At 39.3% G+C, this 26121-nt stretch overlaps 1 protein-coding gene across 6 annotated transcripts in view; it reads left to right on the top strand.

Moving 5' to 3' along the window:
- Positions 1-26121, top strand: part of NUP160 (nucleoporin 160) — a 46788-nt gene that overhangs the window by 3238 nt on the left and 17429 nt on the right. For 2 of the 6 annotated variants that reach the window (XM_044388910.3, XM_048215757.2), the window contains exons 3-21: positions 3421-3631; positions 4154-4376; positions 5668-5746; positions 6254-6368; positions 7011-7169; positions 13193-13270; positions 13531-13628; positions 14863-14947; positions 16363-16431; positions 18234-18317; positions 18601-18771; positions 19529-19628; positions 20124-20289; positions 20753-20880; positions 20971-21131; positions 23424-23557; positions 24248-24318; positions 25052-25211; positions 26020-26089. In XM_044388910.3, the coding sequence (XP_044244845.2) occupies positions 3421-3631; positions 4154-4376; positions 5668-5746; positions 6254-6368; positions 7011-7169; positions 13193-13270; positions 13531-13628; positions 14863-14947; positions 16363-16431; positions 18234-18317; positions 18601-18771; positions 19529-19628; positions 20124-20289; positions 20753-20880; positions 20971-21131; positions 23424-23557; positions 24248-24318; positions 25052-25211; positions 26020-26089 (2362 nt within the window). Of the gene's footprint in view, positions 1-3420; positions 4013-4153; positions 4377-5667; positions 5747-6253; positions 6369-7010; positions 7170-13192; positions 13271-13530; positions 13629-14862; positions 14948-16362; positions 16432-18233; positions 18318-18600; positions 18772-19528; positions 19629-20123; positions 20306-20752; positions 20881-20970; positions 21132-23423; positions 23558-24247; positions 24319-25051; positions 25212-26019; positions 26090-26121 lie in introns of those variants that run through there. The other 4 variants (XM_057317281.1, XM_057317280.1, XM_057317279.1 and 1 more) reach the window with 4 other exon arrangements.

The raw sequence follows: 26121 nt of genomic DNA, 5'->3' as shown, positions 1-26121 counted from the left end.
ATTATGTTCTAGTCAATGTTTAGGGACTGAGAATACAGCAGGGAACAAAACAAAGTCCCTGCCCTAGTGGAGGCAGCAGATAGGCAATAAACAACAATAATCCCCCAAAACAAGTAAGTACAGTTTGTCCGGTGATAAGTGGGATAGAGAACAGAGAAAAAAGGTTAGAGGGAAGGGGGATACCTGCAGGAGTTGATCTTTTATTTGGGAAACACCTAGTGATAAGTTGACATTTGAGCAGAGGAAGTAGATATCTGGGAGATAAGATTTTCAGGTAGAACCTTCCAAGAAAAAAGGAACCAAAATGCAAAGAACCATGAGACAGGAGCTTGTTATGTTCAATGAATGGCAAGGGGCCAGGAGTCTGCAGCTGAGTGATCAAAGCATAGATTAATAAGGTAGCCAAGGCTCAAATTGGGGTTTTGTTGGTAATTTTAAGGCTTTGACTTTTACTCTGAGTTAGATGGCAAGAAGCCATTGAAGGATTTTAAGTGACAGAATGACATGATCTAAGTTGTGTTTTTAGAGGATTGCTATGGCTGCTCTGTTGAGAACAGTATAGCAAGGAAAGGTTGGGAGCGGGGAGACCAATTAGGAGGTTGGTGCCACAGTTCAGACAAGAGATGATGACAGCTTAGACCAGGGTGGTATTGGTAGAGGCAGTGAGAAATATTCTGATTGTGGATATGTTTTAAAGATGAGTTTGTTAGGGGGTGCCTGGGTGGCTCAGTCAGTTAAGCATCTGGCTTCAGCTCAGGTCATGATCCCGGGGTCCCAGGATCGAGCCCTGTGTCGGGTTCTAGGATAGAGCCCCAAGTCGGGCTCCCTGCTCAGCGGAGAGCCTGCTTCTCCTTCTGCCCCTCACCCGGCTTGTGCATGCGGTCTCTCATTCTCTCTCTCTTTCTTTAAAAAAAATAAATCTTTAAAAAAAAAAAAAGATTAGTTTGTTAGAATTACTATTGGATCAGTTGTAGAGTATACAGAAAGAGAAAAGTCAAGGGTGACCTCCAGATTTTTGGCTTGAGCAACTGGAAGTTACAGAGATGCCATTAATTGAGTTGGAAAGGAGTACAGGTGAAGCAGGTGTTTTTCCAGTTTGCTAGTCTAGGCATTCTGTTTTGGACAGGTTTCATTTGAAATCCCTGTTAGATATCCAAGTGGAAGTGTTGAAGCAGTAGCCAGTTCAGTGGAAAGTTTGGGCTGAAGATACAGATTTGGGAATTCGTGGCATTAGATGGCATTTAAAGCAATTACACTGAATAAGATCACCTAGAGATTCACCTGCACTGTTGGCATTTGGGGCCAGAAAAGTCTTTGTTGTGGGGGGCTGCCCTGCACACTGTAGGGAATTGAGCATCATCCCTAGTCTCTACCCACTTCAGACCAATAGCACCCTCCCTCCCAGTTGTGACAAGCAAAAATATCTCCAGATAACTGTTAAATGTCCTTAGGGAGTGGGGTAGAATGGCCCCTTGTTGAAAACTTGTGTAGATGAGAGAAAAGAGGTCTGAGGACAAAACACTGGGGCACTCCAATATTTAGGAAGATAAGGACACTGTGAGGGAATAGCTAGGGACGTAAAGAGTTGAAGGAAAAGAGAGTGGTGTTTCAGAAGCTAAGGGAAATATTTCAAGAAGAATGAAAAACAGTTAAATACTGCATATAAGTCAGAGAAGTGAAAATAGACCTTTGAATGGTGGAGATCATTGGTGACTTTGTCAGAAACTGTTCTTATCGTGGTACAAACCCCCGAAGTGGCTGAACTCTGGAGAAAAGAGGGCAGGGATTGTGAGAACAGAACAGCTCTCTTAAGGAGCATTACTGTGAGAGAAGCAAAGGAATCAGATGTAGCAGGAGGACAATGCAAGGGTGTGGAAGAAGTAGACCAGTGTATTTATATGCAGTCAAGGGCAATCACTAGAGGAGGGGAATTGAAAAAAGTGAGATATTTGAAGTATAGATATGGCAGGGGAAGTGTGGGAGAGAGCAACTGAGCAGGAAGTAAGCTTCAAGTAATGAAAGAAAGGTAGCTGCAGGTAACTGCAGTGGGCAAGGGGCACAGGTGGTATCTGGTTGCTCACACTTGAGAGCTAAGTGGTTTGGGCAGGGAGGGAGGAACAGTGACCCAGAGTGGCAGTGGGGAGGCCCCACTAAAGGGAGTGCGGTAGAGAAAGCTTACCACCATTAGAGAGGGCTCCAGGGTTGTCCTCGGGCAAGATCCAGGACCCCAGCTTTCACCATAAGGCAGGAAGGTGAAGCAGTTGTTCAGAGATGAGGTTAAGGATCCAGAAACTTGTACCGATGACATTACCATGAGTTAACAGAAGGGAGCCCTAGGAAATCATCAGAATTCACGTTATGTGTACAGCTTTGGGAGTGGATAAGATGTGCTTTGCGAGAATGTGCACAGTGAGCAGATAAGATGATCCAGGATCACGGTTTGAGAAATAAAAAGTAGCTGTCAGGTCAAAGAGGAGAGGGAGTGCCTAGAGATGGGGGAATAAAACCGGGAGAGGGTGGTATCATAGAAGTCTTTTCAGGACAGCATGGTCAGGTGTGTGGAATGCTACAAAGAGGTCAAGTAAGAGCAGGACTGAGGAATCCATTGGAATTGGTGTGGTGACCTTGGTAAGAAGAGGGCAGGTTGAAGAGTATGAGGGAGGTGAGGAAATAGACAAGATGTGGCCACGGAAAGGAAAGGAGAGATTGGGATAGCCAGATCGAGGCAGGAACAGGGTGATGGAACAGGAGAGGCCAGGGAAGAGCGTATCTGAATGTTGAGAGAAGGCTTTGGAGGAAGGAGAGATGAACACAGGAGGGAAAGACCTGAGAAAGTTAGAGATTGCCCTTGAATTGCTGGAGGGAGACTTGCTCTTTGGGGGCAGATGCAGGCAGTATGGTAAACAAAGTGATGAGAAGTTAGGGCTGTCCCAGCATGGTGTTTTCTGTGATCCAAGGCTCCCATGTGGCAGAGATGCGCCTGAAGAAGTCTGCTCTGCATCCTACCTAGCAGGAACAAGTCATAGAAGGAGAAATAGTCACATTTATTTACGTCGCTACAGTATGATGCTGGGGTACTAATAATGGAGGACACATTCCACTAGAAGTAATGGGGGAGTGTGGATTGTCCTTATAGTGGGGCTTAATTGCATTGAGTATCATTGTTCTAAATAAATGGGTTATCAACTTTAGAAATGCCTCCATTGAAGAGAGACTGTAGTAAGATTTGAATTTTACATTGTACTGTTTTGTAAATGAACATACTGTGATGGTTTGGATTGTAAAATTGATCTGAATTTGTTTACCCAAAACTTTCAAATTGAGAAAGTTCACTTGGAAACTATTCCCATGTATTTCAGAGCAACAGCCAATTAGAAAGAAAAGCATAAACTTTGTAAACAAATGTCTCTTTTTTAACAGGAAGACCTCTGGAGATACACTGGAGCTGGTGGAAGAGTCACTGGATGTAAATCTGTTGAATAACACAGTTCGCCTCAAATTCCAAAATTGCAGCCTCTTGCCTGGAGGGGTTCACATCTCTGAGACTCAGAATCATGTGATAATCTTGGTATTAACCAATCAGACAGTGCACAGATTACTTTTACCACACCCTTCCCGGATGTATAGAAGTGTAAGTTGGTTAAGGGTAATATCCTTTATTTCTCAGATTACTCTCGCTGTCAGAAATTTAATGCTGGAGCAGTGTCCTTTGGAAATTGAAGGCAAATTGGATTTGTTAGCTCTCACCAAGCATACTTTGATAGTTACTATTTAAAATGATCAGACACATTTTTAAGTTGAAGATATAATTTTTATTTAAAAAACTAGCTTTCTTTTTAGGCTCAATCATTTCTTACTTTAAAGACTTTTGTAGGGGCACCTGGGTGGCTCAGTCAGTTAAGCATCTGACTTTGGCTCAGGTCATGATATTGGGGTCCTGGGATCCAGCTCTGCGTCAGGCTCCTCTCTCATCAGGGAGTCAGCTTCTCCCTCCCCCTGCTCTTGCGTGAGCTCACAAGCACTCTCTCTCTCTCTCAAATAAATAAATAAAATCTTAAAAAAAAAAAAAAAAGGTTTTGTAGCAATTGAGAGGAACTGAGCAAAATTCAGCTTATTTTGTTATAACAGGTTTTCCTTTTTCATTACTCCACAGGAGTTGGTAATTGAAAGTCAGATGCAGTCCATATTTACTGACATTGGAAAAGTTGATTTCAGGGATCCTTGCAACTCTCAATTAATTCCAGCCGTACCTGGACTCTCCCCTAATTCTACCACCTCAGCAGCCTGGCTGAGCAACGATGGGGACGCTCTGTTTGCTCTACCATCTGCTTCCGGGGGAATCTTTGTTCTTAAACTACCTCCTTACGACATACCTGGTAAGAATGGGAACTGAACTTGGATTTAACTTTAAGCAAGGAATGTTGGCATTAAAACCTTAGAAGTCCATACCCATCATCCATGGCAGGAATTGCTTCTCTGCTCCCCCCCCGACATGATCATTCAGTGTTGCTTGCCTAAGGAGTCTGCAATGCTTTCACTGTTTTTTTTCTGAGAAGGTAAGATTTTATGCAGTGGATGAGGAATTGTAAATTTTTTGGAGTGTGGGAAGACAAATGACTATAAGATAGCCTATTCTAAGGCCTGTAGTAGAGAGGGGTTGACTACTTATCTCCCTTCAGGTTGAGGTTCTGTAATTAAAATAAATTAATTGACACAAATTCAGCTGCTGATAACCTCCTCCAAGTCACCACTGTCTCTTGCCTGGATTATTGCTTTGGCTTCCTAAATACCCCTCAGACCTCTCCTTACTTCTATAGAGACTTCTGGGACAGACTGATACATTTAAAACCTTAGTGGAATCATGTCACCCCAGGTTTGTTCTTCATCCCATTCTGAATAAACCCAGAGTCCTTACGTTATCTTACAGTGACCCCCTGCTGCCGCTCTAACCTCAGCTTCTTTCCCCCCTTTGCCTTCTGTGCACCAGTCTCATGCCCTTGCAGTTCCCAGAACATCCTGGGCACACTCCTATGTCAGCGCTTTTGCCTGAGAGAGTCTTTCTCTAGCTACTAACTTGGCTCATTCCCTCAACTCTGGGTCTTTACTCGGTGATCCCTCGGTGTGAGGCCTTCCCTGACCACGCTTTTCAAACTTGCACGCACTTACAGAAGCACCCCCCGCCCCCAGCATTCATTGTATCCTTTCTGTTTTCACCTATTACCGTTCTGCTTAGTTTAGCTTACTATCTCAACTTCTGCCCTGCTCCCTGTGGAATGTATGTTCTATGAGGACAGGTTTGTTTGTGTTTTTTTTATGTTTTATTTATTGCTAAATCTTCAGCAGCTAGAACTGTTCCAGGCACATGAAAGGAAACCTGTGATTCTTTTGGAAAGAATGATTGTTCTGAGCAGCGATAGGGTTACTGTTTGTAGATGGCAGAAGTTTTCCCTAGGAATATGTTAGTGCTATTTTTATTGATCCAATAATGATTCCAAGTATTTTATGTGGGGTGTATGTGGATAGGCTACATGCTAAAACTTCTTCGTATAGAAATGTAGAAGCCTGTTATGAAGACCTTATCCATGGTGCGTTCTTCTTGTTGTTGGGTTTCTTTGAGTCTGATCAAGAGGTGCCTTGGATATCATTGGTCTGTTCTCAATCTGATAGGAATGGTGTCAGTTGTGGAATTGAAACAGAGTTCAGTAATGCAACGACTGCTTATAGGCTGGATGCCAACAGCCATCAGGTAAGTGGTGTCTGGTGGGTAAATCAGAGGGCCCAAGAATTTAATTTTTCCAGTCGTCAGCACCTATTAGTAATTCCAGTCTTACGCCAAGGCAGATAAGCATTACACTGAAAAGGAGAAGAGACTGTAAAACATTACATTCTATCTGAGAAGAGCCACAGCTTGGACACCTTCATAGCAGAAAGTGATTTTCTGTATATATTCTCACAATATTCCATTCAGGGCCCTGCCCTGACTTACCAAATCCAGTCTTACGTAATATTAGAAGTAGAAAGTTTTGATGATTAGAACTCTACTGCTATCTTATGTAGAGCCTTTTAAAATGTATCGTAGTGATTGGTTGTAAATCAAATAGAAAATACAGTTATCTTATTCCAGTATGTAAACTCTTGGCTCCTTCTGTTGATTAAGAGTGTACATTTATAACTTTGTTTTATCTTGTTAATTACAAATTCTAATCTGATGTTTATAACACTAAAACCCTAAAATTGGGCCTTATGTTTTTAGAGGTGATCAGGGGCTTTCTGATCGTCCCTTCGCTCTTGCTGTTCATTGTGTCGAGCACGATGCCTTCATCTTTGCTCTGTGCCAGGATCATAAACTACGAATGTGGTCTTATAAGGTAAATGCTACATTTATAGTTACTGTAAGTTAAAATAGGATTGTGAATTATAAGAAAATTGAAATCAATCTTGCTGTTTCTCTCAAAGATTATTAAGATCACTTAGCTTGGAAGTTATAGGCCATTTCTAGACACAGTTCCATTTAGCTTTATTTTTCACACATTTCTTTTTACATATATTTTTTAAGCTATGAATCCTACAGAATTAAAATAGTGCAGAGAATACTCTTCACTTAAGAGGAACAAATGTTTTTAAAAAAAAGAACAAATGTGTTTTTTAAATGCAAGTTGGTAAAATAGTTTTGGGTTTTGGTTTTTTTAAGGGTAAAGTGAAAGTTTATTTAAAGTGAAGGTGAGAACAGAAAGAAAAGAAAAAAGCTCTCTAGAGTGAGAGGGGTCCTGAATGGGTTGCCCAATAAAATAGTTTTTAAGATTGATAAAACAGTTGATGGTTTTGTTTATCAGACTGAAGAGGTGTTTTCATTTGAGCCTTCAAACAAACAAACAAACCCGTAGTGTCCCTCAGCAGGTACAAGAGACAGAGTGGTAGAAGTAATAGATGTGCATCCTTTCAAAAGAGAAGGAGTTTGTTTTTCCAGCTGGGATCTTCTTTGACACTCCTTGTTGACTCATCTTGGGCAGGACCAGATGTGCCTGATGGCAGCCGACATGCTGGAGTATGTTCCCACGTTTAAGGACCTTCGGCTCGCTGCTGGGACTGGACATAAATTACGACTTGCTTATTCCCCTTCCATGGGACTCTACATAGGGGTATACATGCATGCACCCAAACAAGGACAGGTATGAAACAAGTAAGACCCCTGTCACGCTATGCAGTGTGTGCCGATGTGGGGAGGGAGCTATAGATAAATTGAGTCTGTTTCAGCTCTTCACACCAGCGTAGGTGTTTCAAGTGTTTCCATGGAGATGGTGGGTTTTGTGCTAATAGGTGAATTTAAAGAACTGGAAGTCAGGATGAAAGGAAATAGAGAGTTTAAAGGAATCTGAAAGGAAAAGTTAACCAAAGCTAAACAAGAAAGAGCCAATTTTGACGTCTGGGTGTAAAAACAGAGTTATGAAAGGGATGTAGGTGTTACTAAGTGGTTGAAGGGAAGTTAATTTTTAGAAATAATTTTGTTCATCTTCCAAACACTAGTTGTTGTATGTAGATAAGGTATTTAGGGTGTAATACAATGGTGTAATCATAGAGTAAACAACCATTTGTTGGATACCCTGTGTTTGGCATGATGTCAGGCCCCTTATGTAATTAATAGCAAATGCTTGGACTGTGCTTACTCTGGGCTCACATACGTTACACATATTATCCATTTAATCCTGATAACATTCCAGTGAGGAAGGGTTTTTCCTCACTATGCTGGAGGTGCCCATCTGGGTGCCCCCTTCACTTCTCTTGGGCTCTGATGCCCAACCACAGGCTGCCCCTACATCTGGATGCCTTCTTTATCTGGGCTGATACTCTGCCACCCCCATTCAGTGGACACCTTCCTCCCCTACTTGGGCTCTAATTACCAATACAGACTGCTACTCTGTTTGGATACCCTCATCATCCTGCTTGAGTTCGCACCCTACTACCTATGTGTGGAAGCCTCCACACCCTGTTCATGCACCTACATTTTAAGTCAAATGTCGATACTCTTTTTACCACCTTGGGTTTTTGGTTTTTGGGTTTTTTGTTGTATTTTTTTTAAGATTTATTTATTCATTTGAGAGAAGGGGAGGGAGAAGGAGAGAAAGAATCCAAAGCAGACTCCCCACTGAGTGCAGAGCCCAGTGGAGGGCTCAATCTCACAACCCTGAGATCATGATCTGAGCTGAAATCAAGAGTCAGACACTCAATAGACTGAGCCACCCAGGTGCCCCTTTACTGCCTGGGCTCTTAATTCATCCCATGACCCTGTCCTCAGCCTCGATTTCCTAGAGTAGCCAACAGAACTCAGGGAAACACTAACTTACATTTGCCAGTTTACCATATGATTAAGGATTATGTAGGATGAGTCCAGAAGGGTCCTGAGTGCAGGGGCCTCTGTCCCTGCTGTGTTGGGGTATGCCATCCTCCTGGCACATGGATGTGTTCACGAATCTGGAAGCTCTCCCTATACCATACTTCAGGAATTTTTATGGAGGCATCATGATGTAGACATGATCCATTATTAACTTGATCTCTAGCCTCTCTCTCCTCCAGAGAATGGGATTGGGACTGAATGTTCCAAACTTCTAATCATGGCTTGGTCTTTCTGGTGACCAGCCCTCATCCTGAAGCTATCCAGGAGTCACCTCGTTAGAACAAAAGGTATTTCCAGAGCACCTGGCTGGCTCAGTCGGTAGAACATGTGACTCTTGATCTCTGGGTGAGTTCAAGCACCACGTTGGGTGTGGAGCCTACTTTAAAAAAAAAAAAAAAGCATTTATCACCCAGAAAATTCCAAGGGATTTAGGAGCTCTGTATAAGATGCTCCTATCATTTCCATCACTCAGGAAGATACAAGCGTTTTAGCTCAGTATCAGGAGCCGGGGCAGAGACCAGTATATATATTTCTTATTTGACGGATTCTGTAGAGATTATGTTGGTTCTGTAGGTGATATTGGACAGTATTGCCATCTTAGCAGTATTAAGTCTTTGGGTCCATAAATATGGGATGTTTTTCTGTTTACTTGGATCTTTAATTTCTTTTTACAATGTTTTATAGTTTTCAGAGTATAAGTTTTGCAGTTCTTTTGATCAGTTTATTCCTAGGTATTTTATTCCTCTTAATACTGGTGTAAATGAAATTATTGAAATGAAATTATTTTCTCAGTTTTATTTTCGGATTACACAATGCAAGTTCATAGAAATACAATAGATTTTTATGTATTGATCTTGTATCTTGCAACCTTGCTGAATTTTTCTATTTTTTTTTTCGTATTAGTGTTACAGTGGAGTCCTTAGAATGTCTTATATACAAGATAACCTCATCTGCAAATAGTTTTATTACTTCCTTCCCAGTTGAATCAATTGAATGCCTTTTTTTTTCTTAGTTGCCCTGGATAGATGCTCCAGTACAATATTGAATAGAAGTGGGGAGAGCTTAACATCTATGTCTTTTGCCAATCTAAAGGAGAAAGCTTTCAGTGTTTCACCATCGAGTATGTTAGCTGTGAATTTTTCATAAATGCCCTTTATTGTGTTGAGGAAGTTCCTTTCTACTCCTAGTTTACCGAGTGTTTTTATCATGAAAGGGCGTTCTGTTTGGTGCCATTGCCTTGATTCATGTTAAAATACCAGTAATTTTACCCTCTATTTAGGCGTTTGCATCATCAATGCGAAAATAACACATTGGAAAAGGCAAAAAATGTACTATTATGAAAAGACTTTCAGCCTCACAGACACGGGGGGCTGGCAGGCTCAGTCAGTAGAGCATGTGCAATTCTTGATCCTGGGGTGGTGAGTTTGAGCCCCACATTGGACGTAGAGATTACTTAGAAAAAAAAATTAAAAAGAAAAGAGTTTCAGCCTCACTGATCCCTGAAACAGTCTGTGGCCTACATTTTGAGAAGCACTTCTCTAAAAGAATCAAAATTGAATGTAGGAGTGGTGTTAAATTGAGCAGAGCTTTTTTTTTTTTTTTTTTTTTTTTAAGATTTTATTTATTTCTTAGCATGAGCGACGGAGAGGGCAAGAGGGAGAGGGACAAACAGATTCCCCACTGAGTGCAGAACCCTATGCCGATGGGGCGCCTGGGTGGCACAGCGGTTGAACGTCTGCCTTCGGCTCAGGGCGTGATCCCGGCGTTATGGGATCGAGCCCCACATCAGGCTCTTCCGCTATGAGCCTGCTTCTTCCTCTCCCACTCCCCCTGCTTGTGTTCCCTCTCTCTCTGGCTGTCTCTATCTCTGTCAAATAAATAAATAAAATCTTTAAAAAAAAAAAAAAAAAAAGAACCCTATGCCGGGCTGGATCCCAGGACCCTGAGATCATGACCTGAGCCACAGGCGCCCCTGAGCAGAGCTATTATTTCCTTCGTTGAGCACTATGGTTCTCTTAATGAAACTTAAAATCAAATCAGCTTTTTTGGCAGTTAGGCATATTCAGATCATAATGAACTTGTAGTGCTTTTTTCCCCCTTCACAAAAACTGCTCTTCAGCCTGTTTTTTTCCCCTAATCTGCATAGTTGAAGTTTATTTTTCTTTTATCTGTGAGATCTTACTTCCATTCCTATTAATTTCATTTGTTTCTTATTTTCCTTTTGGTTCTTTGGATTCTAATTCTTTAGTAAGTACTAAGGATGTACTGTATTGTATAGTGACTAACATAACATAATTAAAAAAAAAAAAACTAATTCTTTAGTAAGTAAGTGTATTCGGTCATTCTCAGCATCTTGTTCTCATTGATATCATAAGCTTGCTGCCTGAATTCCATATAAGACACTAAGACAGCTCTCTTTTTTTTTTTTTTTAATATTTTATTTATTTATTCGACAGAGATAGAGACAGCCAGCGAAAGAGGGAACACAAGCAGGGGGAGTGGAAGAGGAAGAAGCAGGCTCATAGCGGAGGAGCCTGATGTGGGGCTCGATCCCATAACGCCGGGATCACGCCCTGAGCCGAAGGCAGACGCTTAACCACTGTGCCACCCAGGCGCCCTAAGACAGCTCTCTTAACAGAAGTCCTGCAGACCCACGGTGTGTGGTCTGTGGACTGGTCCTGGGCCATGAATTCTTCATTACCGGTTTGCAATAAGATAACTACAGAGAGTGAGAGGAAAACTTTTAGCGACATTTATAGTGGTTTGACATTGCTACAGACACTCATATTCAAGGTTTCTGTGTTCTGTAAAAGTATCAATCTGCCACAGGTTGGAAATTGAAAAAAAAAGCAAAAAACAAAAAAACAAAACTGGTCCTTTACTACGGGTAGGTAGTTTGAGAAGTACTACACTAGCACAGCATTTTTCCAGCTCATTTTTTGGCTATAATCTATAATAAGAAATATCTTGCTTTACTACCTAATATACACGTATGTGGTGATGGACATGTAACAAAAAAATTTTCATGAAACCTACTTACCGTTACTATGAGTGGATGAACTAATGAAGTCTGATACATTGGTTTTTTTTTTTAACTCTGGTTCAGACCTGCTAAACTGATTTATATCCCACTAAGGGGTTGAGATCTGCAACTTGTAAAATATGGCTCTAGGCTAGGATGAATATGAATACTACATATATTTTTCATATTTCATACACTGCTTTTTTTTTTCCCCAGAAGGGACTCTCACTGTATATTTTTCTTTTAGTACTTCCTTGTGGAAAGTTGCTTGTGTTATAAAGACAGAATCATTGTCACTCATCAGTTCATAGTGAATTTTCTTTATCCAAAAAAATTACTTAAAATATCCATTAAATATCATTTTTGAGTTTGAAAATGTTTGTTTTGGCCGTAGAGTTAAATATTACACTTGAATTACAGAGTTTTGTTTTTAGTAAAGGTTAACAAGTGTTGATTTGTATTGCACATATGTTTTAAATTATCTCTGGTACAGGGCTCCTGGGTGGCTCAGTCGGTTGAGCAGCCAACTCTTGGTTTTGGCTCAGGTCGTGATCTCATGGGTCGTGAGATCAAGCCCTGCATCAGGCTCTGCACTCAGTGGAAAGTCTGCTTGAAGACTCTCTCCCTGTGCCCCTCCCTGCACTCTGGCACGCTCCCTATTTCAAATTAATTATCTCTGGTACTTTAGTAAAAATATAAACTTAGGGGCGCCTGGGTGGCACAGCGGTTAAGCGTCTGCCTTCGGCTCAGGGCGTGATCCCGGCGTTATGGGATCGAGCCCCACATCAGGCTCCTCTGCTATGAGCCTGCTTCTTCCTCTCCCACTCCCCCTGCTTGTGTTCCCTCTCTCGCTGGCTGTCTCTATCTCTGTCGAATAAATAAATTTAAAAAATCTTTAAAATATATATATATAAACTTAAAAACAGGTTTCTGACCATAATGAGATATCACCTCACACCCATGGGATGGCTGCTATCCAGAAAAACCCTAGAAAATAACAGGGTTGACAAGGATATAGAGAAATTGAAACCCTTTTACATTGCTAGTGGAAATGTAAAATGTTGCAGCCACTCTGGAAAACAGTGTGGCAGTTCCTCAAAAAATTGATCATAGCATTACCATGTGATCCAGCAAATTACACTTCTGGGTATATACCCTTAAAGAATTCAAAGCAAGGTCTCAAAGACATATTTAAACACCCATATTCATAGCATTATTTACAATAACCAAAAGGTAGAAACAGTCCAAGTGTTCCTTGACAGATGAATGAATAAACAAAAATGGTATGTACATAAAATGGAATATTATACAACCTTAAAAGGGCAGGAAATTCTGACACATGCTACAACATGGATAGACCTTGAGGATGTTAAGCTTAGTGAAGTAAGCCAATCACAAAAAAAGAAAATACTGTTAAGATTCCACTTATATTAAAAAAAAAAATTCCACTTATATAAAAAGTGCCTAGAGTAGTCAAGTTCACAGAGACCAAAAGTAGAATGGTGGGTGCCAGGGACTGGAGGGAAAGTGGAGTGTGGAGTTGTTTAATGAGTATAGTTTCAGTTTTACAAGATGAGAAAAGATCTGGAGATAGGTTGCATAGTAATGTGAATGTATTTAACACTACTGGACTGTATCTTAAAAAATGGTTAAGATGATAAATGTTATGTGTATTTTACCACATTTTTTAAAAAATTGGTTTCTGGATGCTCATAACTCTTAGAAAAGTAGCATGTTGATTATTTCAAGTAATAAATTATCAACTTATGTTTCAACAGTTCTGCATTTTCCAGCTGGTGAGCACTGAGAATAACCGCTATAGTCTAGATCACATTTCCTCCCTATTCACTTCTCAGGTAAGTTGGATCATCCTTTGCATATCACACAAGTACAGGAAAGAAGTATTGACTGACTCAACTATGTTGTAAAGGGATGGAAATCTTAAAGTGGAATATTTAATGACATATGCAAACAAAATTTCATGTGGGTTTTACCAAGTTCTTGTAGTAGTATCTTTTGTTTTTATGCTTTTACCCCTCCTGTTGATACAAATGTAAGTCACTATAAGCTATTACCCTTTCTTATTTTAACCTCTTTTTCCCACATTTCCCCCTAGGAGACACTGATTGACTTCGCCATAACCTCTACAGATATCTGGGCCATGTGGCATGATGCTGAAAACCAAACTGTTGTGAAATACATCAACTATGAACAGTATGGATCACTTACTTCTGTCATCCTGCCTCACCCCAAGGAGTTTCATACTTAGAAAACAGCTTTTTATGTAGAACCAAAGTCACATGTTTGCATGGAAAGGATTCAGCCCTGGGTTTGCTTGTTGTCAACTGTTTTCCGGAATTCCTCCTTTTGCATTTTGTGTTTTTCTTATCTTTTGGTTTTAGAACAAAATGAAGGATTCTTAGGGTTGGAATGAGATAAAGAAAATACCATATTTCTTGGGAGAAATGGCACATACCCAAAATACTTCTAATTTGGGAGTTTTCATTGCTTCTGAGCAGACTATTTCTGACAGCCACAACTTCCAAAAGATACTGTAGCCCCTTTGGGTTCTCAGTTTCCTCATCATAAGAAGGGACATTGATTGCACAAGTATAGTGCTTTTCAAACTTTTTTAAAACAGGAAATCCTTTTTTTTTTTTTTTGAAAGATAATGAACTCCAGTATATAAAACTAATATTTTATGAGTATAAAATTGTAACACAATTTAACGTGTTGATAATCTCTAATATTAGGTATATTTGGTCTCTAATTCTTTTAATGTACGTGATAATAGTATAAAGTGTTTTTTAGTAGTTACAAAATACATTAAAAAAATAATTTTGACTCAAACACTGTGTAACCCCTGAAATAACCTGTGTAGGATTCCCTGGAATACAGCTTAATGTCCTTGGAACTAAACCAGTTGAACCTTAGGGATCTCTCATAATCCTATATTCTAGAACAGAATTACAGGAGTAGTTGCCCCAGATGGTTGAGCCACACCTCAGAAAATATGAGAGTACTTCTTATAGATAGCATTCCAGCAAAGTGGGAAAAAGCAGGACTCTGGTATCAGATGAGAGTTTGAGTCCAGTTGTGAAACTGAGTAGCTGTGAGATGCCCGAAGCCTCACTTTCCCCATCTGCAAAATGGGGGTACCACATCCTTTAGAGTTACCATAAGGCTTACTTGAGTAATACTCTTAACTGCACCTAGCCTAATGTCTGATATGTAGTAAATGCAGATTAATAGCTATTATTTATAGATTTGTGGTTAGAGTTTTAATTTCAGGAAGATGCCTGTTAAACTGTTAAGAGCAACTTCTCTAAAGCCAGAATGCTGAAAATAAGTTTTATTTATTTATTTTTAAACTTTTAATAGATCAACAGCGTAAGCTTTTAGTTATCATTTTTATGTAGACTGATGGTCTTTGTTTGTTTCCCTGTAGTAATGCTGCAGGTCAGTGGAATTCGGTTTTTATGCACTCTCTGCCAGAGGAAGAGATCATTCTCAGAGATGATCAAGACCCCAGAGTAAGCAATATTAAAGTCTTATGTAAGGGGATGATTTACTCCAATCATTAGTTTGAGAAGAATCAGTTGTATTAGTCCGAATTCTTTCAGCTGCAGGTCAAAGAAATCCACCTCAAACTGACTTAAGCTTAAAGGAAAATGTATTGATTTGGGCAGCTGAGAAGGTGAGAGTTCCCTGGCTTCAGCCATGGCTGGAACAGTGCTTTCAGGGCTTGATCTCTCCTTTGTCTCTATTCTGCTTTCCTCATTGTTGGGTTTATTCTCAGGCAGGCTGCCTGAGCCTGTGCATTCTATAGAACTTAACAACCCGAGGAAAAGACAGAACCTCTGTCCCTGGTCCTGAACTAGACTCTCATTTACCTGGCTTGAGCCATGTGCTGATTTCTGCCATAGTCACTCTGAGCAGAAGGAATAGAATAGTCTAGCTTGGCATGAGAAACCTGACCAACCTGCACCTTGCTCTTGTGGAGGTGGTGAAGTCAGTTGAGTATGGGGAGTACGGGTAGAGGAGGAATGGTTCCCCAGAGAAAGGTAGGGACTTGTTAGTAAAAGAAAGGAAATGGATCCTGGGCAGGCATAAACACTATGTGTCCGCTATACCAACCATGTTGGTACATGCATATAAACTAGAAATCAGATAAATTCTCGTAGCTGTTTATGCTACGAAGAAAATAACTTTAAAAGGTAATACAGTAGCGAGCAAACTAGGCCAGTCTCCCTGTTTTCAGAGATACCCTCAGGATGAGTAGAAGCAAAACCTTTCAGATGATGCCTTCATGTTAAAATGAGGTTGAAGATTTGGGGCCCTAAGTTATTCCCCAGAACCTCAGTAGGAGGAAGGAAACTTGAATGAAGGTTAGTCAGGTTTGCTACTTCCTGGCAAATCTGATTTAAAAGTTTAGGCAAAATAATTAGGCAACATAAGACTTCTCATTTTTTTTCTCTCTAATTCATTTCCCTGTTAGTGACAGCGTATTGCAGGTTTTTGTTTATTTTTACATGTAATGCCGATTCTTGGTTCCTTTTCTTTTATATGTGAGCCACTTTGTGGATGGTGTAGACGCCAGTTTAGTTTAATTGTTCTCTTCCCAGTGTGTATCACCAATAAACTGTGTTCGCCTTTTCCACTTAAGGTTGGCATTTGACAAGCTGCGTTTTCCAGTGGAACGCTATGAAGTACTCCATGAGGAACACACTGATTTCTTTACAGTACGCCTAGTTGACTCAGACACTGCAGTCTTCTCAGTGTGAAAAGTTAGAACTGCTCTAGTACTTGGTGTAGCTCAAATATAGAAAGGCCATATTCATATAATAGAAACTCAAGTGTTGGTGCTAATGTGATGAATTCTTCCTTCAAATTTTTCCAAATTTTATCTATTTAGAATGACATTAATTTTTGTTTTACTCTTCAACAGGAGATGTATTTGCAGAATCTGTTTACACCTGGACGATTCATAAATGCAGCTTTATGTAAAGCTTTACAGGTCAGCAAGAAAAGATTTAGTATTTAAGACTATCTCTTACTTTGTAACTATCATTGTATAATTAATAATTATTATTAATTTTTGTTTTATATATACTAAACACCAAACATATTTTTGCAGTTGTAGATACATGTGCTTATTAGTGTGATTTTTTTTTTTTTAATGTTTTTTCCATTAAGTAAGACTCCCAATAGGGAGGTAGAGCTGTGGGTACTTCCCCAATGACTAATGAACCATGCCAGTAGTAAAAAGAGAAATTCGTGCCTACACTGTTGTGAAAAGATACCATACTATACTGCATGTAATCTCAGTACTTGAAAGAAACTTAAAATGTTTTCTTGGTTAGTTTTGATGGTACTCTATTTTACCCTTCTGTTAATACAACAAAGGTCTGACTTAGTTCAGATTAAAAAAAAAAAAAAAACCTCAAATCTAATCTTCAAAGTCACATGGCTTAAGGGATATTTAATGCTTTACAAAAGGATTCTTTAAAGTCACTTCGGCTTCCTTAAATTGCCATTAACTTAATGGATTAAAAATAGAATAATCACTCGTAGAATTGAAAGGTCCCTCAGAATCTCCTCACCTGACCTTCCACACAAAGAAACACCTTCTGAGGCTTTTCTAACAGCTATTCAGCTTCTAGTTGTCTCTGCCTCCAGTGATCAGTTTCTCACTGGCTCTTGTGTGAGTTATTGTTCCCAAGCTATGTCATTTAAAAGCTCTTTCTGGGGCGCCTGGGTGGCTCAGTTGGTTAAGCATCTGCTTTCGGCTCTGGTCACAATCCCAGGGTCCTGGGATGGAGCCCACCTGGGGTTCCCTGCTGAGCAGGAAGCCTGCTTCTCTCTGTCCTCCCTACTCATGCGCGCGCGCTCTCTCTCTCTCTCTCTCTCTCTCTCTCTCTCGCTATCTCTGTAAAAAAAAAAAGTAAAAATAAAATAAAAAATAAAAGCACTTCCCAGTATTGGATCAATTTTAGTCCATGTCCTTTTGGCAGGTTCTCTCTTTTGGGACTTCATAGAGCATGTCTCTCTTTTAGAAAGCAACTGGTCGAATATTTTAGGAGTCTTTCCCTATTGTCTTTCTCCAGATTATATACACCCAGTTCCTTAACTTTCTTTCAGGTGATACCATTTCTAGACCCTTGACTTTTCTTTTACATACATTCTTAAAAATCTGGCTATTGCATGTTTTCTGTTTTCTCTCTGCTAAAGCTTCGGGGTGACATGGTCACTGTCTCCTAAGGTGTTTTTTCTTTTCATCCTATCAGCCTTCTTCCTTGTTAACAATTAAACGTGTATGCCTTATGATAGCTCTTGCACACTGAAATATTAAATAATCACTAAGGCATTTATTAAGTGCTCTCCTTTAGGAGAGTCATTCCTAGTAGAGTGACCAGCCGCAAGACTACTGTGGGTTGCTTTCGTGCCAGTTTGGGTGTGTGTATTTTGCATCATTTTGTATCTTCCTTCTGGCTGAGCAATAGCCTTTCAGGGTTTGTTTTTTTGTGTATTTTTTGTAATCCAACTGTACCCTGTTATAATTCTGACAGATTCATGGATTTCTGTAGTTTGTTCTGGTCTGTAGAAATTATTTCAAAGAAAAAAAGAAAGAAATGATTTCAAACTTGCTATGATTTCATATACCAGAATTATTCACAGTGTTAGACGTAGATGGGTACTTCAGCCATGTTCAGTTTCTATTGTATAGCTGTGTATTGGCTCGGTGCCTTCTAAATTGATGTGTCTTTCATTCAGTTTTGGGTAGCATATAATACTCTAAAATGTCTCTTTTAATTTTAGATTTTCTGTAGAGGAACTGAGAGGAATTTAGATCTTTCCTGGAGTGAACTGAAGAAAGAAGTCACTTTAGCTGTTGAAAGTGAGGTAAGGTTTGGGTGGAGAAAGAGTGATAATTTCTTTATACAGGCTAGATTGGTGCTGAGGAGTTGTTCAAATTGTTCACTGGACCTTGTTAGTAGGAAGTATGAATGTTTAAACCTTTTAATTTGAAAATTAGAGATATATATAGTCTATGACATATAATGCATAAGGGATATTCATTTAGTAAGATGATATTAGACAGTTACGTTTTGAGGAAGAAAGATCCCAAATGGTATTAAGAGTTTCTCTCTCTCTCTTTTTTTCCCCCCTTTTTGTTCTTTGCCAGCTCCAAGGAAGTGTAACAGAATATGAATTTTCCCAGGAGGAGTTTCGAAATTTACAACAGGAATTCTGGTGCAAGTTCTATGCCTGTTGTCTTCAGTACCAAGAAGCCCTCTCTCATCCTCTTGCCCTGCATTTGAATCCACACACAAACATGGTGTGCCTACTGAAAAAAGTAAGGAAGCTAAAGCATATAGAACTCCTTTAGAAGGTTCCGTGGATCTTTCAGACTATCAGTCTATCAAATGTTGTAGTTAGCTTTTAGAACTTCGTATTTTTTTTCTTTTAGAATTATGGTTCATTTGTATTTAGATAGTCTTCTGCATTATTTATAATTTTCTTGCATTTTGCTTTATTTACCTTATTATATACTAAAGGGATTTCAAACTTCAAAGAGTTACGAGAGTAGCGCAAAGAACTTTTGTATACCCTTCACCCAGATTCGTTTGTTAACTTCCATTTGCTTTCCTGTCTTTTATGCATATATATTTTTCTTCTTAATCCAGTTGAGAGTTAGTCATAGACATTATACCCTTTATTCTTAAAAATTTACTATGTATCCTAAGAGCAGTGTATTCTTACATAACCACAGCACAATTTAAAAATCAGGTAATTTGTTATTGATATGATATTGTACTGTTACATTCTGATTTTACCGGTTGTGCCCATAATTTTTCATCTGATTTAGGATCCAATCTAAGATCTTGGATATATTTGGTTGTCATGTTTATTTAGCTTAATCTTGAGCTTTTGTCAGCCTTTCTTTGTCTTTCATGACATTGACTTTTTTTTTAAGACTACCTGTTGTTTTATAGAGTGTCTCTTGGCTTGGGTATGTCTGGTGTTTCCTTGTGATAAGATTCAGGTCTCAATTTTTTTATACCTGTAAGCATTCATTGAAAAAAGTGTAATTGGAAGATTTGTATTTCCAGGGGTACCTGTCTTTCCTTGTGCCTTCCTCCTTAGTGGATCATTTGTATCTCCTGCCTGATGAGAACCTTTTGGCAGAGGATGAGGCAGCTATATCTGATGGTAATAGTAATTACTGTGTCCATATTTAAGCCCCTTCCTACATGAACCCTATGCTTTGTTTCAAGCGGATGCAAAAATACTTTGATTGCCACTATGACCTTGCCTGGTCAATTTACCACAATATAGATATTGTAAGGAATACCGAGGGGCGCCTGGGTGGCACAGCAGTTAAGCGCCTGCCTTCGGCTCAGGGCGTGATCCCGGCGTTATGGGATCGAGCCCCACATCAGGCTCCTCCGCTAGGAGCCTGCTTCTTCCTCTCCCACTCCCCCTGCTTGTGTTCCCTCTCTCGCTGGCTGTCTCTATCTCTGTCAAATAAATACATAAAATCTTTTTAAAAAAAAAAAAAAAAAGGAATACCGAAGAGGCCTAAGCATCTCCAAGACCTCAGATAGATCCTTGGCATTTAATTATTTATATTTTATTTTAGTGTAATATTAATCAGTAGCTCTTCATTGGCTTGAGTCATGAATGTTAACTTTGTCTTAATCATAGATGTGGATGTTGCTCGGGATGTCATGTGTCTTATAAAATGCCTTCGGCTGATTGGAGAGTCAGTAACTATGGATATGTCAGCAGTGATGGAAATGAGCTGTTACAACCTACAGTCTCCAGAAAAGGCTGCAGAACAGATTCTGGAAGATTTGATCACTATTGATGTGTAAGGAGAATTTAGGGTAAAGTGCATTTCCTAATAGAAATTTAGCAAATTTTAGTGCCAGCATCAAGTTTTTAATGTACATTCAAGTCCATGCAAAGTAGTGGTTTGAAGATAAAATGAGTTGCTGTAATTCTCAATAGGTGTCTCCACTTTTAAACAGAAAATCTAACACATGAATTCAGATCTGGAAGCAGACTCATAAATTACGGTCTATTAAGTACTAACTGAGCTATAAATTCTAAAACATAAAAGTATTTTCTCACATGCATTTTATCTATCATTTCTGAAGGAATGAGGAAAAATTTGTTCTACGAAGTACAAGTATCTTATATGCCGGAGTGATTATCTCCCCTCCTTTATTGTGTAGCTCGTCTTCCTGTTTCATGGAGCATTTAGCTTATGGGATTTATAGAGTCTGTGTTACATATTCTCAGTAGTGATAGTTTTCTGATTGTCCTTCTAGAGAAAATGTGATGGAGGATATTTGCAGTAAGCTGCAAGAGATCAAGAACCCAATCCAGGCCATCGGGCTACTTGTGCGGGAAATGGATTATGAGACAGAAGTGGAAATGGAAAAGGGGTTCAATCCAGGTGAATGACAACAAACGTGTCTCTTCGATCTAGAGAAAACGGTTTAACTCCTTTTAACTTTCTTTCCGTTTTTTTCCCTCTTAATTATAGCTCAGCCTTTGAATATTCGACTGAATCTTTCCCAGCTGTATGGTAGCAACACAGCAGCATGTATTGTGTGTAGAGGTGTGTGTAAAATTGCCAGTACTCGCTTCCTCATCTGCCGGGACCTTTTGATACTACAGCACCTGTTAATGAGGCTGGGAGATGCCGTAAGTACTGCTTGAGAGAAACTCGTAAAATCTACTCGCAGAGCAGAATGTCGGCTCTATGAGTGCAGACTTTTGTCTTTGTTCACTGCTCTGTCACCTGCATTTGACCTGTAGTGAGTGTCTAAAATTGCAGAATAAGAATGTACATGTCAGGGACGCCTGAGTGGCTCAGTTGGTTAAGCATCTGCCTTCGGTTCAGATCATGATGCCAAGATACTGGGATCTGGCCCCATGTCAGGCTCCCTAGTTGGCAGGGAGCCTGCTTCTCCTCTCCATCTGCCTGCCTCTCCCCCTACTTCTGTGGGTGCTCTCTGTCTGTCAAATAAATAAATAAAATCTAATTAATCAATTAATAAAAATCTTTAAAAAAAAAAAAGAACATACATGACATGGGGCACCTGCTGGCTGAGTCAGAAGAGCATGCGACTCTTGAGTTCAGGTCCCATGTTGGATATAGAGATTATTTAAAAATAAATAGGGGCACCTGGGTGGCTCAGTTGGTTAAGTGTCAGACTCGAGCTCAGCTCAGGTCTTAACCTCAGGGTTGTGAGTTCAAGCCCTGTGTTGGGCTTCACACTGGGCGTGGAGCCTAGTTTTTTAAAAATAAATAACTAAGCTTAAAAAAAAAAGAACATAACATGAAGTGGATTATTTTACAATTATTCTTTGTATTTATAGCAGTGGGGAAACTTCCAAGCATGGCTCTCTGAAAATTTAGTATTGTTAGTAACTGCTTTGCACGTGATAGCAAGGTACCATTTACTGTGGAGGAGAAAGGAAGAAGAAGAAAAAGAACTCTATTTCTGCAGTACAAAAGCCTAAGCACATTTCTTTTAAGTTGTATTTATTTATTTGAGAGAAATAGCGTGCACACAGGTTGGGGGCGGGAGGGACAGAGAGAATCTCAAGCAGGCTCCATGCCCAGTGTGGAGCCCAACTCGGGGCTCCATCTCATGACCCTGGGATCACAACCTGAGCTGAAACCCAAGAGTCAGACACTCAACCAACTGTGCCACCTGGGGATCCTCCCAACTCCATTCTGTGCTTCTTTTTCCATCCTAGTCTTCTTAGTCCACCAGACTCTTGTCCAGTAATCCTTGTCTTCCCCGCTACTAAATGTTCCATGTTTGGAGATTGCCTTTCTGCCCTGAGGCTGAAGCCCCACTTGTCTGTAGGTCATCTCATCCGAGCCTGACAAGGGAGCAGTCTGGTTCACTAACTCATGTTAATGTATAAAAAACTACAAGGCCTTTGGGGTTCCCAGAGCTATTCATATTTTTTAAATCAGAATTTATTAACTCAAATACGTTGATAATGGTAGAATTTCAGGTAAAAATAAGGGGGACATTTAGGAAGATGATTTGTTTAGGACCACCCGGGAGACACAGGAGCCTTTCCTGAGAGGCTGGTACTTAGGGCAGCCCTTACTGAGTTCTTTTCAGTCTTTGCAGAGTCTTCCATTTCTTCAGGGGTTTTTGTGGGGCTTTTTGTTTGTTAATTATAACCATTTTTTTAAGTAATAGATGTTCATTATAGAACCTTTATATGTAAGCCTCTGTAAACAAAGTTAAAATTCATCTGTAATCAACCCAGTGACAACTGGGATAACATTTTGATGTACACCCTTTTTTCCCTGCAAACGTTTTGTTTGTTTTATTTCTAGAATTAAGGTACACTATGTGGTATTTTTGTAATCTGTTTTTATTCTGCCTTACACACCTCATCAGTATTTTCACATGTCATAAAGTATTCTACAAAATTATTTTTAATAGTTAACCTAGCACAGTTTTGTTCAACCAGTCCCATTTGTGGTCACCCACGTTGTTGCCAGTTTTTTCCTCATACCTATAAATATCTGTACACCTCACTGTATCTCTGAGATAAATTCTCAGAACTAGAATTGATTGGTCACAGGCTATGCACATTTTTAAGGCTTTTGGTGGTATTGCCAAATTTTCCTCTAATGTTCATAACTATTTTTATCCAGACTAGTAACATAAGGAAGGGCTTAGATTTCCCCGTTCCTGTTCTTGAATTCTGAGCCCACAGATTCAATGAAAGTTACTTTCGTTGTTTTCTCTTTCACCATCAGTATTTTTGTACTGTTGAATCTTTGGGTAGGTATTTTTGCTACCCTAAAATTTAATAGGTGTGTCGCCTTTATGTACATATGTTGCTTTTTTGTATGCCCATTGTAACTGTGTTTGTTATTTATTTTACCTCCACCCAAGCCTTAAGAGTTATCATCACTAATCGCTGTGTATGGTCTCACCCACCCACCCATCATTATAGGTGATCTTGGGAGCTGGTCAGCTCATTCAAGACCAGCAAGACCTACTACACCGAACAACTCCTCTACTCTTATCTTATTACCTCATTAAGTGGGGAAGTCAGTGCTTGGCAACTGACGTTCCAGTTGACGCACTGTGAGTTTTATTCTAATTTATTTTTAAAATAAATTGTGAGTTTACTTTTTCATTGTCTTTAAAAACTTGTGAACGTAATGCAGTTCCGTGATTTGCCGATAAGATTCAGAGAGCGTTTAGGTGCTTCAAGTTCCAAAGGCTAAAGGCAATGTATAAAAAGAATCAAAATACTAGATATGTTATTGTATATGTGGTTTTTTGAAAAGAAAAAAAGCTTATTCTGAAGTGGGGAAAATATATATAATTTCTAAAATTTGTCTTTTCTTAGAAGCTGTTGAGAGAGGTAGTTTTTCACTAACCGCCCATTTTTTATGCTTTTTCTAAAATTGTGTAGTTGACACACAATGTTACATGAGTTTCAGATGTACCATTATTACATATGTGTGTGTGTTTAACGTGAAGATAAATCCTGCTGAAGGCCCAAGAGTTAGATGAGGTCACAGGGCAAGTTAGACCACACACAAAGACTAGGTATGAAAGGTAGGCTGAGCTGCTTTGTAACCAAAAGAAAAAGGAGAGTCCGTTACTTACAAGAATTACATTTTCAGTAAGATAAACTGTCCTGTTTGGTAAGGCTTTCAATAGAGCTTTTATGAGCAACTTACTAATTAAATTGAAAGTGTTGTTGGGAGGAGAACTTGTAGTAATGTTTGTGTAGAAGAACTGCTGTCTTTTTCTCTGTTCTTACAGGGAGTCCAATCTCCAACACTTGTCAGTGCTGGAACTGACTGACTCTGGTGCTGTAATGGCAAATAAGTTTGGTAAGGATTAGACTATATGCATTTGATTTTAAATTTGGCTTTTATTGCATATTCATTAAAGTGGTCCTTTGCCACCTCTGCCACGGAGTGATTGGGTAGGATCTGCTTTCACTTTGGGAGGTCTGTAAGTGAGCTGTGGCCGGAAGGCTGCAACAGGGAGTCTACTGAACCCCGGGAAGCCCAAATCATGCATAAACTGAGGGTGTTGCATATATAAACGTATATATATATGTATGTATGTATGTATGTATTGCTGCTTTTCTATTGTATATTGATGCTCTGGTGATTAATTCAATAAAATTAATTTTAAAATTTATTAAGTTCATGGTAGCTTTTTTAACTTGTCTTAATAAATATTTAAAAGGCATTGTCTCTCATACTTGAGAGCCATTCTGGAGAATGTGTTTGGTATTATTTTGGTATACAACTTGGAATCTTGAGACCGTATTTAGTATAAATGCTCCCTAAGGAAGATGCTTAGGTGTAGTGAGATCAGTGAGAAGAAAAAGAAGTGAATGCACTGTTGATTTAAGTGACTTTTTATTGTGTTTGTATAGTACTTCACACTTTACAAACTGCTTTTATTTATATCGCCTTTGATTACACCCATGATGCATTTTATATTTTGAAATAATGTTATTTATTACTGGCATAAAATGAATTAGTAGACTATCTTAATTGAAAATTGGCACTAATATCACAAGTTGATGATTGTCATAACTTTTTTTTTAAGTATCTAGCCCTCAGACAATTGTGGAATTATTCTTCCAAGAAGTTGCAAGAAAACATATCATATCTCATCTCTTCTCTCAACCAAAGGCACCTCTGAGCCAAACTGGGTTGAATTGGCCCGAGATGATTACTGCAACTACAAATTATTTATTGCAGCTTTTGTATCCTTTTATTTAAAGGCTGTTAGGGGCTCCTGGGTGGCTCAGTCAGTTAGCTAAGTGGACAACTCTTGACTTCAGCTCAGGTCATGATTCTGGGTCCCGGGATCAAGCCCTGGGTCTGGCTCTACATTCATCAGGGAGTCTGCTTGAGGATTCTCTCATCTCTCTCTCTCTGCTCCTCCTCCAACTAACTTGTACATGCGCACTCTCTCCCAGTCTCTCTCAAATAAATAAATAAATCTTTTTTTAAAAATCCAATTAAAAGGTGTTTTCTGTCTAAATAGCCTAAGGCTCTCATTCTCCCTGTATAATGAAGATATTTAATGAGATTGAGTGCTTATTCCCCCAACAAGAAATGATAATATTTACTTTTAGATATCCCAATTTTTATTTTATTTTCCTCAGGACTTAGCCAGATTTTATTGGTACACAAATATTTAATACCTAGATCTCTTTTAAAACATAAGTTCATCAAGTTTTTATTGAGTGGCTCTGTATGTCGGAAACTGTGGTAGATGATGGGTGTCCACTGGCACCAGCAGTGCATGAAGTATTCCAGAATCGGAAGTGATCGCCCAGGGGTGGTTTAGCCCACAGTTAATTGAGTTCTGAGCGAGGTGACTAGGCTTCTAGTATATATCCTTTAAACCGTATTTGTCTAATATAAGAACACGTGCTCTGCCACCTTCTCCTTTACCTTCTTTTTTAAAAATTAAGTCGTTGCATGGAATTTGATGCCCAATATGTAGATATATTTAAGTTTGCCAAAAACGTAAAAAAATAAAAAATCTCCTTATCCAGTGACTAGATGGCCTAGCAATCCCGGTTGTCTCTTTCTGGAATGTTTGATGGGAAATTGTCAGTATGTACAATTGCAGGTGAGTACTGTTGAATATTTCAGGTTTAATCA

The sequence above is a fragment of the Ursus arctos genome, unplaced genomic scaffold, assembly GCF_023065955.2.
Source record: "Ursus arctos isolate Adak ecotype North America unplaced genomic scaffold, UrsArc2.0 scaffold_23, whole genome shotgun sequence".
Classification (NCBI taxonomy): domain Eukaryota; kingdom Metazoa; phylum Chordata; class Mammalia; order Carnivora; family Ursidae; genus Ursus; species Ursus arctos.
Note: the sequence above shows the minus strand (reverse complement) of the source record. Positions and strands in the feature narration are given on the sequence as shown.